The sequence below is a fragment of the Moschus berezovskii genome, chromosome 14 (genome assembly GCF_049115385.1).
Source record: "Moschus berezovskii isolate FMDL1 chromosome 14, NW_MosBer_1.0, whole genome shotgun sequence".
In the NCBI taxonomy this organism is placed as follows: domain Eukaryota; kingdom Metazoa; phylum Chordata; class Mammalia; order Artiodactyla; family Moschidae; genus Moschus; species Moschus berezovskii.
Window position 1 is genome coordinate 31,880,455 of NC_142473.1, and position 15,867 is coordinate 31,896,321.

The 15,867-nt window shown below is 38.7% G+C and overlaps 1 protein-coding gene across 1 annotated transcript in view; it reads left to right on the plus strand.

The window, feature by feature from the left end:
• PAFAH1B2 (platelet activating factor acetylhydrolase 1b catalytic subunit 2) overlaps nucleotides 1-14,474 on the plus strand; it is a 28,551-nt gene extending 14,077 nt beyond the window's left edge. Inside the window, exons 3-6 of the mRNA XM_055423076.2 lie at nucleotides 3,773-3,862; nucleotides 4,636-4,752; nucleotides 6,187-6,309; nucleotides 11,174-14,474. Of these exons, the coding sequence (XP_055279051.1) occupies nucleotides 3,773-3,862; nucleotides 4,636-4,752; nucleotides 6,187-6,309; nucleotides 11,174-11,452 (609 nt within the window). The 3' untranslated portion in view covers nucleotides 11,453-14,474. The remainder of the gene's footprint in view (nucleotides 1-3,772; nucleotides 3,863-4,635; nucleotides 4,753-6,186; nucleotides 6,310-11,173) is intronic.
• Nucleotides 14,475-15,867: the final 1,393 nt, after the last annotated feature.

The window sequence follows — 15,867 nt, forward strand, 5'->3', positions numbered from 1 at the left end:
TAAATGTCTTATGTTTGACAGATATACCATGCTTATGTACAGATTCTGTACAGTCATTGCAAATCTTCTGTAGATCTAAAATTATTTCAAAACTAAACACTAAAAAAACAATCATGGTTAAAACAAGTATTAAAGTGATACTTAATGGGGTATTACCACGTTATCCATCCCTAATCTAGACTTAAGTACCACATATCAAGAAGTATCTGGAACCAATGAACATGTCCTCCACTACTGCAGGAATGCAGTCAACAGAGTCCAGACTATGGAGATTAGACTATGACCTAAGATTCTATAGGTCAGACAGTCATATTCCTTAAAAAATAAGTTTGGAAGGTGGTGACTGAGGGAGGTGGAACCTGTACATTAAAAAGGATTTTAAGAGACAAATTGTCTGGATCCTGATTTTAAAAAACATAAAATTTTGTAACATCGAGTTTGAACACTAGTTATTTGTTGATATTAAAGAATTGCTATTAATTTTAGAAGAGTGGAACTGGTTTTTTGGTAGTGAATTTTTTTAATATTTTAAGAGTTACATATTGAAATTTTTATACATGAAATGCTCCATCCTTGGTTGGCTTCAGAGTACCCTGAGAAGGCGGTGGGGCAGTAGTTTCTGTTATGTTGGGTTAATAATGGCCATAGTTAGATGATTGCTGTAATTGGTGATGGATATATGGAGATCCATTGTGTTGTCCTCTCTGCTTTCCTGTACGCTTGACATTTTCCATAGTAAAACGTCTTTTTTTTTGAGGGTGATACTAAAAGACTTGACTGTAGACAGATTTAATAAATCATATCAAAAAGGGCTTCCCTGGTGGCTCAGAGGTTAATGCGTCTGCCTCCAATGCTGGAGACCCGGGTTCGATCCCTGGGTCGGGAAGATCCCCTGGAGAAGGAAATGGTAACCCACTCCAGTATTCTTGCCTGGAGAATCCCGTGGATGGAGAAGCCTGGTAGGCTACAGTCCACGGGGTCACAAAGAGTCGGACACGACTGAGTGACTGAACAGAACAGAAAGAAGGCTTAGCAGCAGACTGACAGAAGTATTTACAATAAATATTTCAGATGAGGCACTGATATTTTTGTTGTATCATCAGTAAAAATATCCTCAGATATACTAGATAAATATCTCAACAAGCGTGACAGGAACTGTGTAACTTTTTGTTTCCAAAAGGTACAGATTAAAACAATGAGGAGAGGAAGGAGGGAGAGGGAAATATTAATGACTAGTACAGGTGTGACTATGGTAAAATGAGTTCTTATACATGCTGGAGTCAGTATAGATACAGCCAATAGCCATTTTGTTAAGAGTTTGGAAATACCTCCAAGATCCATAAAAGTGTTATTTAATCTTTGACCTAAAACTTACCAACATGTAAAAAAAAAAAAACATGTAAATTTCTTCATCTCAGTCAATAGGAGGTTCCTGGCAAATCTTTCATTAGGTAAAGAGCTAAAAAAAATATGCATGTCTCACTGGATGCATCAGTAGGATATTAAGTAGTGTTAAAAACTATGGTTATAGGGAATTCCGTGGCAGTTCAGTGGTTAGGACTCCATGCTCTCACTGCAAAGGGCCTGGATTCAATCCCTAATCAGGGAACTAAAGTCCCACAAACTGTGTGGCCTGGCCAAATAAGTAAATGCATAATTTTTTTTATGTGATAAAATTTTTTAAAAATTATGATTATGAAAATTACATAGCAGCATAAAAATTTTTTTAATATTATATGCAATTATAATGGCCCTACTTACTGAGTGCCTATTGGGTGTTAGCAAAAAGCTGGGTCCCTTTTATGGAACTGTCATCTCTACAACTCTAAAACAGAATTGTCAGCAGATGTGGAAGACTTGGGTTATGTACTTGCTTAAGGTCATTGACCAGAAAGTAGTTAAGCTAGAATTTGCACATAGGTTTTTCTGTCCCCAAAGTTGTGTTGCCAGGAGGAGATGTGCATATGTTTCAACTATTTTAAGGCGGGGTAGGAATGGGGAATGTGTGAAAAAATGATGAGAAAAGATACCCCAAACATTAATAGGTACTGGTTAAGATGGTAGGGCTATAGGTATTTTGCTTTGATCTTTTCTGTTTTTCGAAGCTCATTGCAGCTATTTAAAAAGAAAACGTAAAGAACTGAAACCATTAGAACAGCAGAGCTTAAATTCCATGATGTTCTTTAAACATGAGCTGTTGGTGTTGAGAAGTAGTTGATACCTGAGTACCCACAGAGAGATGACATGATGTGAAAGAGCACTCGCTACTCAGTGAAATTAAAGTTTTATTCTTGCTCATCTTATTCCTTAAGTTTAAAAACACTATTGAAATAATAATAATTTTTAAAAAATGATTGAACCCTGGTTGGGGAACTAAGATCCCACCACACTGCACAGCCAAAAAAAAACACTTAAGTACTTGCGTTGGCAGCACATGTGCAAAAAAAACATTGTTTACACAGAAAAAAGGAAAAGCTGTCCCAAATCCTGTCAGAGTAAGAAGAGATGTCTTAACTGTCAGATTGCTTCCAGAAATGTGTTTGTATTTTCACCTGTCACAGTGGAGTATCTCAGATTCTGCACAGTGTCATCTCTACTTGTATTATCAGCAGAAATACTTAAGTAGCATCTCCATCTTAACTAGGGGAAGCATAATTGAATGTAACATTTGAGAAAAACCGCTTTTGGACCTTTCTATAGAACTGGGATAGAGACCTGCTAAAGCATTGTGTTAATTTGTTTCAGGGATGAATATAAAAACTTAAACTGTGTCCTTTGGTTTAACATCAATGAATAAAATCTTTTTACCTTAAGAGCAGAGAGAAGCATGCCTGGGCTAGATCTCCCCAGCCTAGAAACTTGAATTAGACTGAAAAAGCCTGATTCTTAGTTTGCCAACATCTCACCTTGAAAGCATTTTCAAAGACCATATTAAAATCATTCAAATAAAATGCATGCCTTTTGATTGGATCCTAGTTTTAAAAATAGATACATATAAAGTACTTTATCCAATTATTGGAACCGTTGTAAAGATTGAATATTAGTTGTGGGATTATTGTTCATTTTCTTAGATGTATTGATAGTAGTTCTGTGGCTATACAGTAGACTACCCTTATGCCTAGGAGATGCTTGTGGAATATGTGGTTTTTTAAAAAATATTTAGCTGCGCCAGGCCTTAGTTGTGGCGTGTGGGTTCTTCAGTCGTCATTGTGGCATGTGAGTGCTTACTGCAGCATGTGGAGTCTAGTTCCATGGACAGAAATCGAACCTGGACCCCCTGCATTGGGAGCACAGATTCTTAGCTAGTGGACCGCCAGGGAAGTCCTAGCATGTGAAATATTTAAAGGTGAAGAATCAGAGTGTTTGCAGCTTACCCTCAGGTGATTCAGCAGACACACACAGATAAAGTAAATACGGGAAAATGTTGAACATAGGTGGAGTGTGTACAGGTAGTCATTGTATTACTTCAGCTTTTCATATGTCTGAAGTGTTCTTCATAAGAGTTGGAGGAAAAGATAAGCTTTATTTCTTTTTAAAAAAAAAGTGCATTTTTCGGTTCCGGTTTCTGCAACATTCCAGTTTTCTTGAGCACATGAAAATGATCAGTTTGGTAGGACCCAGCAGTTAATTGCAGTTGAGAGGAATCAGCTTTAGGGACAGACCAAAGAGAATGTTAAATAACAGAGTAACTGGTTGGACAACTGTTCTAAGCCGAGAAATCTCACAGGGAAAGAAATGCCAGCTTCTGATTGTTCTTTCTTCTTCGCATCAGCACAACAGATTTGTCCTGGACTGCAAAGACAAAGAGCCGGATGTCCTGTTTGTGGGGGACTCCATGGTACAGTTAATGCAGCAGTATGAGGTAAGGTGAGGGGGTGAGGGTGGTCCTTGGCTGCTAACGTCAGCACATCCGTCAGTAACAGACTTTCACCCATTCCGCTCTCATTCAGAGTTTGAAGGGAAATCAGACCTACTTGATGGGATTCTTGGTGCCATCAAGCATGAGACAGAAAATGTAGCAAATACACTCCCCTTTTTGCGTTGGCTTCCAAGACGCCTCACATTATATTTGTCCTAGTCTTGACTTTCAATTCTTATTTGCATTTTACTATTTTTTTGCTTGTATTTGCTCAGTTTTGTTTGTCCTAGCTGTGATTCTCAATTCTTTTTGTTTGTGTTTTACTGTTTTAAAATGTTATATATTTTTGGGGTGAACTTTTGAATCTGTTTAGGCATTCTCCAAAGAGAAATTTAAAAGAAAAGATAGGTTTCTTTTTGTCTTTAGCACTCTTTAAGTTTTTTCATCTCATGTTTCTACTTCACGTCATTTCTTTTAAATGATTTAATAAAGGGAAAGATGAATTTATTGAGTTGACTGCTTAATTGTAAATGTCGGTACCTCTTAAGTGGTCACAACCTCTGCGTTGTGACTCAGGTCTTGAGCTGAGGCCTAATGCTGCACTGAAAACTGAGTTTCAAAGCACTTTCAGCAGTTGGGAGCATACCACTTGGGGTGTTAATTTTTGAATACAGAAAAAGGAAGCTGTTATTTCAAATGCCTCACAATACATTGCAGTTGAGGGATTTTATTACCCAATAATTTTAGCTTAAATAAATGAATTTTTCTCTTTTTAGATATGGCGAGAGCTTTTTTCCCCACTTCATGCACTGAATTTTGGAATTGGGGGAGATACAACAAGACATGTTTTATGGAGACTAAAGAATGGAGAACTGGAGAATATTAAACCTAAGGTGAAATGAAGCTTTTTAAAAAAAAAAAAAAACAAATACCTTAATCTTAAGTCTTTTGCAGAGTTAAATTGTCAGCAACTGTTAGTTTTTTAAGAAAAATTGCTTCTGGGACTTCCCTGGTGGTCCAGTGGCTAAGATTTCATGCTCTCAATGCAGGGGGCATGCGTTTGATCCCTGGTCAGGGAACTAGATCCCACATGCCACAACTAAGACCTGGCTCAGCCAAAGAGATAAAAAAGTTAAGTGTTTAAAATATTTTTTTCAATTGCTTCTTTAGACCATTATTTCATTGTTGTTCTTGGCTTCATGCCTCTTTAAGATAGATGATTTTATCATTGTTTAAGAACATTGCAAATACATGCTTAATTACGGATCAGTGTATTGCATGTTTGGCTCATCCTTGAAATTGTTATTGTTATAATTATCTTCGTCTGCTGTTGGAAGAGATTTGATGCTAATGAGGTCTGCTATTTTGTGGACCCAAGGCAGTAAGGGGAGGAAAGTGCTCAGAGGTGGGCCATTGGAGCAGGGCTATGATTCACTTGAGGAAGTAATTTTGGATTCATTTAACACACAAGCAGATTGGTAATCACACCCTCCAAGTTCTTCTAAAGGAAATTTGAAGCAGATGTGAACAAATGTTCAGCACAAACATGTACCCAGTGCCTTATCAAATTATCAGTGTCCTGAGTTGGCATGCTGCATATAAGCTTTTCCAACCCCAAACAACAAAAAGAGAACAAAGCTGAGGCACTGAGAACAGTTGCTGTAGCAGAAAGTGTTTAATTTTTGCCTTTCTAATAGAAAAACTCATGGATATTCCTTTTGTGCTAGGTGGAAATTACTTTGTTGGGTTACACAGTAAGATGTATGTCTATAGATGATAGTCACCATGTAAAAATTTTTGTTCAAGCAGAAAAACTTCAGAAAACTATATCCAGCCTCTGTGCCACTGACTTTACCTTAAGTAGAACTGTGTATTTATACCCAATACCCTCGTTTGGGTAATTTTATTTTTTCTAGAAGGTTACATCTACTAGTCTTTTAATGTTACTTATATTTTCTCCCATGTTTCTTATTTCACTGTTTTTTGACTTGCAGTAATTTTATTTTTATACAGTTAACTTTTTTTTTTTGTATAGTTTCTGAATTTTAAGAGATTAACTACCAACTCCACAATGATAAAGAAATGTTCCCGTCTCTTCCTAGCACTTTAAGTATTTAAGCTTTACCACTTAAGTATTGCTCTGTTTGGAATTTATCCTGATATTAATAAATATGAGGCCTACATTACTGTTTTAAGATGCCTGCCCTGTTGAAGTTAACCATTTGAGAAGTTCATCTTTCCTTCTTTGATTTTTGAAATAAGATCTTCAACTAACTAGTGGACGTTCCTTTATTCCTCAGTATCTTTTCTTCTTCCCTCAATTACAGGTCATTGTTGTCTGGGTAGGAACAAACAACCATGAAAATACAGCCGAGGAAGTAGCAGGTGGAATCGAGGCCATCGTACAGCTTATCAACACAAGGCAGCCACAGGCCAAAATCATCGTATTGGTATGTGGTCTTTGGGTGGGTGGAGACCTCAGTATCTTAAAGTAAAGGTGAGGTGTCTTTTTAGAAATGGGATCACTCATGAATATAGAGAATCTTTAGGTTGGAAGCAGCTTATGATGCTCCTGAGAAGGTCTTGTCTGATATGTGCCATTGTCTTATGGGTCTCATCATTTCCTAGAACAGCTGTGGGGATTATCTCTTTTCTGCTCATCCTTATTTAGAATTATAAGTCCTCTTTGGAAATAAAACACTAAGGTAGTCTTAGTTTTTTTCTTCCCTTAATTTTAAGTCTTCTGATCTTCTGATGTTAATGCATATGACATTTTTTCTAGTCCTGAGTTCTTTTTTTTTATTCCTGTTTATTTGATTGCATGGAATCTTAGTTACGGCATTCAGGATCTTCGATCTTTGTTGCAGCATGAGGGATTTTTGTGTGTGTGTGTGTAAGTTGCAAGCATGTGGGATCTAATTTCCTCACCAGGGATCAAACCCAGAACCCCTGCATCAGGAACGTGGAGTCTTAGCCACTGGACCACCAGGGAAGTCCCCTGAGTTCTCTTTTTATTAGACCTGAGTTTAGATTCGCCTAGATCTGTTGTTATATTACATTGTTAATATAGTAAAGGTGGTATATTTATCAGGATCTCTGAATTCTTTAAACTATATAAGAGATCCCATCAGGAAGAAAATAGGTACTTCATAACCTTACCCCATCAGGAAATGCTCCCCTCTGTAGAATTAAAAGCATTGTCTTTATGATCTCAGGGGTAAACAGCTGTCTATTTTAGTGTTAAAGTTTACCTGTAGACATTCTTAGCCAGCTAAAAACGTGTTTTTGAGAAATCTGGTATATATTCAGTTTTTTAATGAGATAAGTGTTATTAAGGTAGTCATTTGTTAAAAAAAGTGTGAGAATCACTGTGTACGAGGCACTCTCCTAAGTCCTGAGCATATAGAGATGAGTAAGACATAGTCCCTCTCCAGGAACTGGTGGATGGACATAGCAGGATAAATATGTAAAAGTTGACATCTGAGTTTTAAAAATTCGTTGGTCTCCAGACACATGGAGAAATAAAAGAAGAGAAAGTATTACAGAGAAGGAAGAGGGAGGAAGAAAGGAAGGAAATGATCAAAGAATTTTTCATGTATGTGTTTGTTGGGTGAGTGAAGGAGGGTACTGGAAGAATTGAAGGTTATCATGGAATAAAGTTCAGGTCTGGGATAGTTAGGAGAAAGAGGCCACAGTTCCCATGTTAGGAGTTTGGATATTACATGGTATTTAATTAGCTTACTTGTTTAGATCCTGCCTTTCTCCAGAAAGTATTACACTGTGGTTAAAAGTGCCATCTCTGAAGTACAGTGGCTGGTACATTGTAGTTGCTTAGGACATACTTGTTGCCTGAATGTTGCTAAATAAATCCTCCGTAAATATTCTTTGTTTCAACCAGGCTTTTGAATTTGATATACAGTGGTGTTATCTACCATACTAAAACATTGGAAATAGCCTAAATAATCAACCCCATGGGAGAAAGATTACACAAGTCATTGACTGTGATAGCACTGATCATGTGACAATTACAAGGTCTTTGTGCAAACAAAGTTTACAGTATTATTTAAACGAAAAGTCTGAATACTAAACAGAACGTATATTATATTTGGAATTGCTTGAAAGTGAATATGCAAATTAGGAAGGGAAATGAATTTAAAATCGTTGTTACATGGTAAACGAATTAGGATTGTAATTTTTTATCTCCTTTAACATTAGCAATTACCACTTACTACAGAGAAAAATCACAGATCATATGGTGTACCCTTGATACATATTTATTAAGGAAAATGTTCTGCAAAACATAAATTACTTTTCTCATCCTTGCTTGATAGTCCTAGTAGGCATGGCGCTTTGCTTTTGTGGCTTAATGTTTTTATGACTTTAACTGCTGTGACATTCTCTGAAAGTCAGAACAGCGTATTTGTTTGTTGGTTGCTGACAATCCTTCCTTCCAATGAATATCCAGGACTGATCTCCTTTAGAATGGACTGGTTGGATCTCCTTGCATTCCAAGGGGCTCTCAAGAGTCTTCTCCAGCACCACAGTTCAAAAGCATCAATTCTTTGGCGATCAGCTTTCTTCACAGTCCAACTATCATATCCATACATGACCACTGGAAAAACCATAGCCTTGACTAGACGGACCTTTGTTGGCAAAGTGATGTCTCTGCTTTTTAATATGCTGTCTAGGTTGGTCATAACTTTCCTTCCAAGGAGTAAGCATCTTTTAATTTCATGGCTGCAGTCAGCATCCGCGGTGATTTTGGAGCCCAAAAAAATAGTCTGACACTGTTTCCACTGTTTCCCCATCTATTTCCCATGAAGTGATGGGACCACATGCCATGATCTTAATTTTCTGAATGTTGAGCTTTAAGCCAACTTTTTCACTCTCCTTTTTAGTTTTCCTTCACTTTCTGCCATAAGGGTGGTGTCATCTGCATATCTGAGGTTATTGATATTTCTCCCAGCAATCTTGATTCCAGCTTGTGCTTCTTCCAGCCCAGCGTTTCTCATGATATACTCTGCATATAAGTTAAATAAGAAGGGTGACAATAAACACCCTTGACAGACTCCTTTTCCTATTTGGAACTAGTCTATTATTTCATGTCCGGTTCTAACTGTTGCTTCCTGACCTGCATACAGGTTTCTCAAGAGGCAGGTCAGGTGGTCTGGTATTCCCATCTCTTTCAGAATGTTCCACAGTTTATTGTGATCCACACAGTCAAAGGCTTTGGCATAGTCAATGAAGCAGAAATAGATGTTTTTCTGGAACTCTCTTGCTTTTTCCATGATCCAGCGCTGAAACTCCAATACTTTGGCCACTCCATGCGAAGAGTTGACTCACTGGAAAAGACTCTGTTGCTGGGAGGGATTGGGGACAGGAAGAGAAGAGGATGACAGAGAATGAGATGGCTGGATGGCATCACTGACTCGATGGACATGCACTTGAGTGAACTCTGGGAGTTGGTGATGGACAGGGAGGCCTGGCGTGCTGTGATTCATGGAGTCGCAAAGAGTTGGACATGACTGAGCGACTGAACTGAAGTGACCGTCCTTCCTAGTTGCTCGTTATATCTCAGCCAAGCTTTGATGTGCCAACAGTGTGGGCTGCTTTTCTTTGTTAACTGTTAGATTAACTGTCATATAAACTAGGATTTAGGATTGACCTCATTTGCACTTAACAGGGATAGAAGGAGATGGATTGGCGTATCATATTCATAGTTCTGTAGCTCTCTTTGGAACTGTATAGTCACACAGCAAATTGAAAATAAAAGCCCAACGTTTTACTGAAAAAATTTAAAGTAGACATGAATTAGTACTTCTTTGAACATAAAATAGAATGCCTACAGAAAACCTATTTTTATGAAATAAGACCTCTTATCAAACCCAGTAGGAGAGGCAAGTGGCAACATTTTTGCCTAAATAACAACAACTTGCTGTTGTGGCATCATGAGCTGTACATCAGCTAAAAGGTTGGTGGGGATTTCTGACAGTCTTATAACAGGATCAGTTATCTGTAAAGGCCATTTCTAGTTTGAGCCAATAAAACCTTCTCTTGCCATATAAGAGCCAGCTTTTATTTACTATAGGAGAAGGACAGACACCTGATTTAACTGAAAAATAGATCATTAACAAGTAAGTTAAAAACATATTTAGGATACATCTGTTTATTGTTTTGAACTTTTTGTTTTGTATGGGAGTATAGCCAGTTAACAATGTTATGATAGTTTCAGGTGAACACCAAAGAAACTCAGCCACACATATACTTATATCCACTCTCGCCCAAACTCTCCTTCTATCCAGGCTGCTGCCACATAACACTGAACAGAGTTCCCTAATGTATATATTTTGGTGGGAGAGGACTAAACATTTGAAATCTGGTACATGTTTTATACTTTCAAATTATCTTGGATTTGGCCATTTGGAAGTCCCTTTTACCTGGCTGCTGTATGCTTGTGACCATGCCCCATCATTTTGGGGGGATACTTCTTTACTTTCTGTCATTCAGGATGTTCCAAACTCATCTTGTACCTGCCACATCTCTCTTCGTACTATGAGATAGTACGTGACTCTGATTCATCCAGACAGCACTTGTTCCAACTCCGTTTCTCATGAGGTTTCAGGTGGTATTGATGAATCGATGTGTGTTTGAGCCAGATATTCTAGCTGTATGGTGGACTGTTTGGAGAATGAATTGAAGGGAAGATAGAACTGAAGGGAGGATGGTCAGTCAGGATATTTTTACATTAATTGAGATGAGTAGTGATAAATAACAATGTTGTTTATAATCAGAAAAAAAGAATGGATTGGGAAAATAGGATGTAAAAGCTGAGTGATTTAACAGTAAATAGACAAGGGTTTATGGGATGAGAGACTCAGGGATGTTGAAAGGACAGTTGCCATAGAGTCAGTGTGGAAGGAACATAGTCTAGGGGAGATGATAAATGGTTTTTGAACATGTTGAATTAGGATAGAGCCTGAGAGACATTCAAGTTTGGTTCTGTACCTGTGTTCAATAGGAGTTCTGAAGCTGCGGAAGTGATCTTAGCTAAAGTGTTTAGAATGGGAAGAGTACTCACCCAAGGACAAGACCCTGAGGAATACCAGCGATTAAGGAACAGGAGGAGGAAGAGGAACCTGGGAAGAAACCAAGGAGGAATAGTCAGAGAACTTTTCATTAAGATGGGCCTAGTCCAGTGTTTGAGAAATCAACGGTATAAAAAATGCTAAATGGAGAGTTCCAGGGATATTTGAAATCACAAGTAAGTAGAGAAAAACAGTGAGTCTTCTCATATTCTTCTCTGCTCTTCCCCAGGGTTTGTTACCTCGAGGTGAGAAGCCCAACCCTTTGAGGCAAAAGAATGCCAAGGTGAACCAGCTCCTCAAGGTTTCCCTGCCGAAGCTTGCCAATGTTCAGCTCCTGGATACAGATGGGGGCTTCGTGCACTCGGACGGTGCCATCTCCTGCCACGACATGTTTGATTTTCTGCATCTCACAGGAGGTGGCTATGCAAAGATCTGCAAACCCCTCCATGAACTGATCATGCAGTTGTTGGAGGAGACACCTGAGGAGAAACAAACCACCATCGCCTGACTGGCTCCCATCAGTGTTACTAGCGCCCAGCCTCCTCAGATCAGTTCTGTCACTGGCACTACAGAATCCTTCTCTTTCTTAAGGCACTTTGCGTTGTCGAATGTTCCTATCTAGTGTTTGAAGGGGAGGAGGGATTTAAACTGGTCCTGTACATAGAAGGTTTGTTTTACACAGGAGAAAAATTAGCCAAGGAAGATGGTTGTCTAAGTTCATTTGAAACCAGAAGGGGACTTTTTAGTTATATGTGTGACACAGTCATTGAATTATCACTGTTTTTTCTAGGACAACATCAAGCCTAAGTACTGAACAAAATGAAGATGCTTGGCCTTTCTTTGTATGGATTATGTCATATATGATAATGATTAGAATCACACCTACTTGGCTTTAAAACAGATGTTTTTCCAGTTGTTAAAGTTCATTATTTAGTCTTTTTTATTTTGCTTTACTCATACATAGTCTCAATGTTGTAGCAACATATAGCATCAGATTGAACGTGCTTGTCATTCAAATATGGGAGATGCTATAGTCACTAGTGAATTTGCTGCACTCTTAATCCTTCCCCTGCTTAGCAGTGAAAAATAGGTTTGGCCCCATGTGGGGGACTCTGTTGAGGGTATTATTTTTATGCTGCTGAATATCATGTCTGTAATAGACCCATGCATGCAGCCTTTCCTCTATTCCCCCTCATCCCTTCTCTTTTTTGGGGGGTTCCTTGTTGACATTACAAGCTTTTAACACATTTTTAACCTAGGAGCTCTGTTGCTGGAAGTGTAAGTCCCCAGCCAATTATTCTTAGGATTATTACTGATGTGTAACTCATTCTTGTGTGGTGGTCTGTGCTATAGAGTCTGTGTAGTGCTGTCCATATTCAGAGTTCTGATTGGTTATGTTTTGTTTCTCCCTTAAAACTTGTTAACAGTTTTCCTTCTTATAGGGGGAAAAAATTGGAACTCTGTTTCCAACTCCGTAAGACCTGACTTTTTTTCTTGACTTAGTTTTTAAATTATCAGTCCAGAAAAATTTGGCCTCTTCTCATGGGGAAACAGTGAAACTGCTCTTCAGAATAAACATTCTACTTGATCCCCCCATATTTTAGGAAGAAAAAAAATAGGTTTGTGTAATCTTAAGGATTTCTCCTTAATATATCTTCATCTGTGAATTTCATTCAAGAGAGCTCTTTATAATCTTAATGGTTTGATGAGCTACAAGAACTGCCGTTTAAAAAACAATAGGAGCAGGTGGTTTATTATTTAATATACCAATGGAATATATACAAACTGGATCTACAAACAAGTACTTTAAACTGGACCAGGTGGATATTGAAGTAGCCCATTCAGATGGGCTCTGCAGAGACTCAGCTTAACCTCACGTTCAGTAACTAAGGCGTGTGTTTCACACTCGGCTTGCAAAGTACATGGCATTGCTGTTGTGTGTTGGAGGGGGATTTGTGGTTTGTGCTAAGAGCCACATCTGATTGAAAAGGATAGAACTTGGGCAGATTTTTTTTTTCTCGTCAAGACTTTTTCTAGGTATTTTGTGGTATCTTTTTTTTGGTCTTTTAAAAAAACAACTTTTGAATGTATCATGTCTTCATTAACAACTGAAAATATATGTGATGTTTACTAAACTTGTTTAGTATATTAAATTTTCCTTTTTATTTTTAGTAGCCCAGGCTGTTGAATTTTTCAGGACAGATTTTTTTTTTTCTTAGCTGAGGTATAATTCTAGGGAGGAGAATTAATTAAGCCACAGTTCTATGTGTGAAAAGACTGTTTCCTCTCCAGGTCTTTTTCTGTTGTCAGAGGTGGGGGTACAGTCCAAACCCCATTAGGTCACTCCTGCAGCATGTGCTTTTAGCTTCTCTCTTGACTAAGAGTCACATATTCCTTTGTCAGCTGGCTTTCAGCTCCTTTGCTTCTGTGTATAAACCTTTGATGTTACTACATTTTATATTTACCAGAGCTATTTAAGCAATAGTATTTGAACCACTAGCCTTTGAAATAAAAGTCAGCCCCATTGCTAACAGTGCAGATACTGAGTCCACTTTCATTTCTTGCAGCTTTCTTTGCACTGCTTTAGGCAAAAAGTGTTCATCTGTTTTTTTTTTTTTTCATTTGACACCCCAGTTTGCTGCAGTGACAGAACTTAATGCCTAATCTTTAGATTTCATATATATATATAAAATATATATACACACACACATATATATGAAGTTTAATGAACTGTCCAAGTGAAACGTCCTGATTGTCCTTGCGATTAAGGAGCCAGTTTTGCAGGCAACCAGCAAGGTGTTTTTCTGTTGGTCTCCCAGCACATCCCATTCCTTTGCCCACCCATTCCTACTACACTAGATGGCAGCTGGTGACGCCACTGTGAAGGTTTCTGCAGTCCTGTCTTGAGTGTGGCAAGCTGGAGGTGTACTGCCAGAGGTGAGCTGGGCTGTGTTTTGTTCCCCACACATTTCTAGACTGCTACAGGCAGTGTACTGGCTACCACCTCAAGTCCAGGCGTAAGTGTAAAGCTGAATTTTTGTGTCAGTAACCTTAACCGACCGAAACAAATCTTGAGTAGCTCATATCCTGCTCTTAGGAATTCTGTCATCATCTAAAAGTAATGTTCAACTTTCTTTTCCTTTTTTATTTGTTTAACCTAGTCACTGTTTACAGTTGTATGCTAAAGCCTGAGATATTGTCTGTGCTGTGGTGTATGAGCATTGCCAATTTTATATTTATTGCAGCAAAAAAGAAACTAAAGATATATGAAAATGAGGAGCATGGCTATGCTCCTAAATCTGTGTGGGTGCATGTGGGAGAAGTGAATTGGGGTCTCTTCAAAGGAGGCTTTTGGGGGTGGGGTCACCCAGGCTTCTCCTTGGTGTTCCTGCTTGGGGATCACTGCTGCTAGCTGACTGGACCTCCCCAACGGACGTTTTGTGATTCCGCTTTGGCAAAGTTTCATTGACCAGTAGAACTCATTCTGTTTTAGTGCATATTTCAATATAAATGTAAACATTTCACTTGAACTCACTGTCTTTCTGTCTCCTTTATCATAGCTTGAATTCCAATGCCAAGAAGAAGGGATGGTTTGTTTTCCTAATCACAAGCAATTAGATACTTCGGTCATCTTGTTTTTTTCTGTGGGACTGAATGTACCAGGCTGACCCTCATCACATATCTCCTTGGGGGTGTAGAATGGTCAGCGGGGTGGGATGAGCAGATAGAAGGAATCTTAAGTAGATAAATGGAAATAACTGTCAAATGTTTCAGATTTGTTAGTACTATCTGGTGGTTAAAAACAGTTAACTAAAAATTATTAAATTGACCTCTTGATGCTTTTTCCTAATTTCAGTCTTTAGAATTTTATTCACATTAACTGCCCCAGCTTCCACGGTTTCTCCATTCCTCACGCTAATAATCACCAGTTTTTCTTTTTTACACTTTGGCATATTTCTTTATTGTTGCCCCCAGCTTGAACTTAAGTGTTTCAAATTAATTGGACTATTGTGAGTTTCTGTGTCATCTAGGGAGAAAAGCTTCAAGATACTATTTCCCATATATTAACCACCTAAGCACTTTAGGTAGGTGCATTCCCACTTTACTGTTTGGCCTGGGGGAGTTTTCTGTCCTGTCAGAGATGAGTCATTGAAGTGATTGAGCTGGGCTTTGAACCCCACTTTGCCTGACTTCAAAGTCCTTGCCCTTGGATTACTCATTCAACCTGGGGTATCTTGAGCTCTAGATTCTGATTCACAGATCATGACAGATTCCTAGTTTCCTTTCAGTTGAGAGTCCTGGAGGGACAGTCCTCTCACCTGCATTAAGGCAACAGCTTCATTCAGTCTTTCTGCAACCAGTTATACTCCTTTTTGATTCCATTCTCCATGTGACCACAAAATTATTAAAATTTATTTTAAATGCATTCCCTGGCTGTCTTGTTTCCCACCTTAAAAACCAGCAGTAGATTTAAATTGTGTTTATGGAGCTAACCATATTTTATAGTGGTCCACGTGAAGGGGCTCAAAGACTACCTGGCTACTGTATGAATATGTCAGTAGGTTCAGATTGGCAGGAGGATATTACTTGGAGGAGTTAGGTGAAATAAGATTAAAACTAAAGAAAGGTGTCCATAGTGGTCCAGTGGTTAAGGATCTGCCTTGTAATGTAGGGGACACTGGTTCAATCCCTGGTCCAGGAAGATCCCACATGCCTCAAAGCTACTAAATCTGAGCCCCTCTACTCCCGAGCCCACGTTCTAGAGCACGAGAGCCAGCCGAGCCCATGTGCCTGCTGAAGCCCACTAGCCTTAGAGCCTGTGCCCTGCAACAAGAGAAACCACCACACGTGAAGCCCTTGCGCCGCACTTGCCAAAACTAGAGAAAACTCAGGCGCAGCAACGAAGACCTAGCACAGCCAATA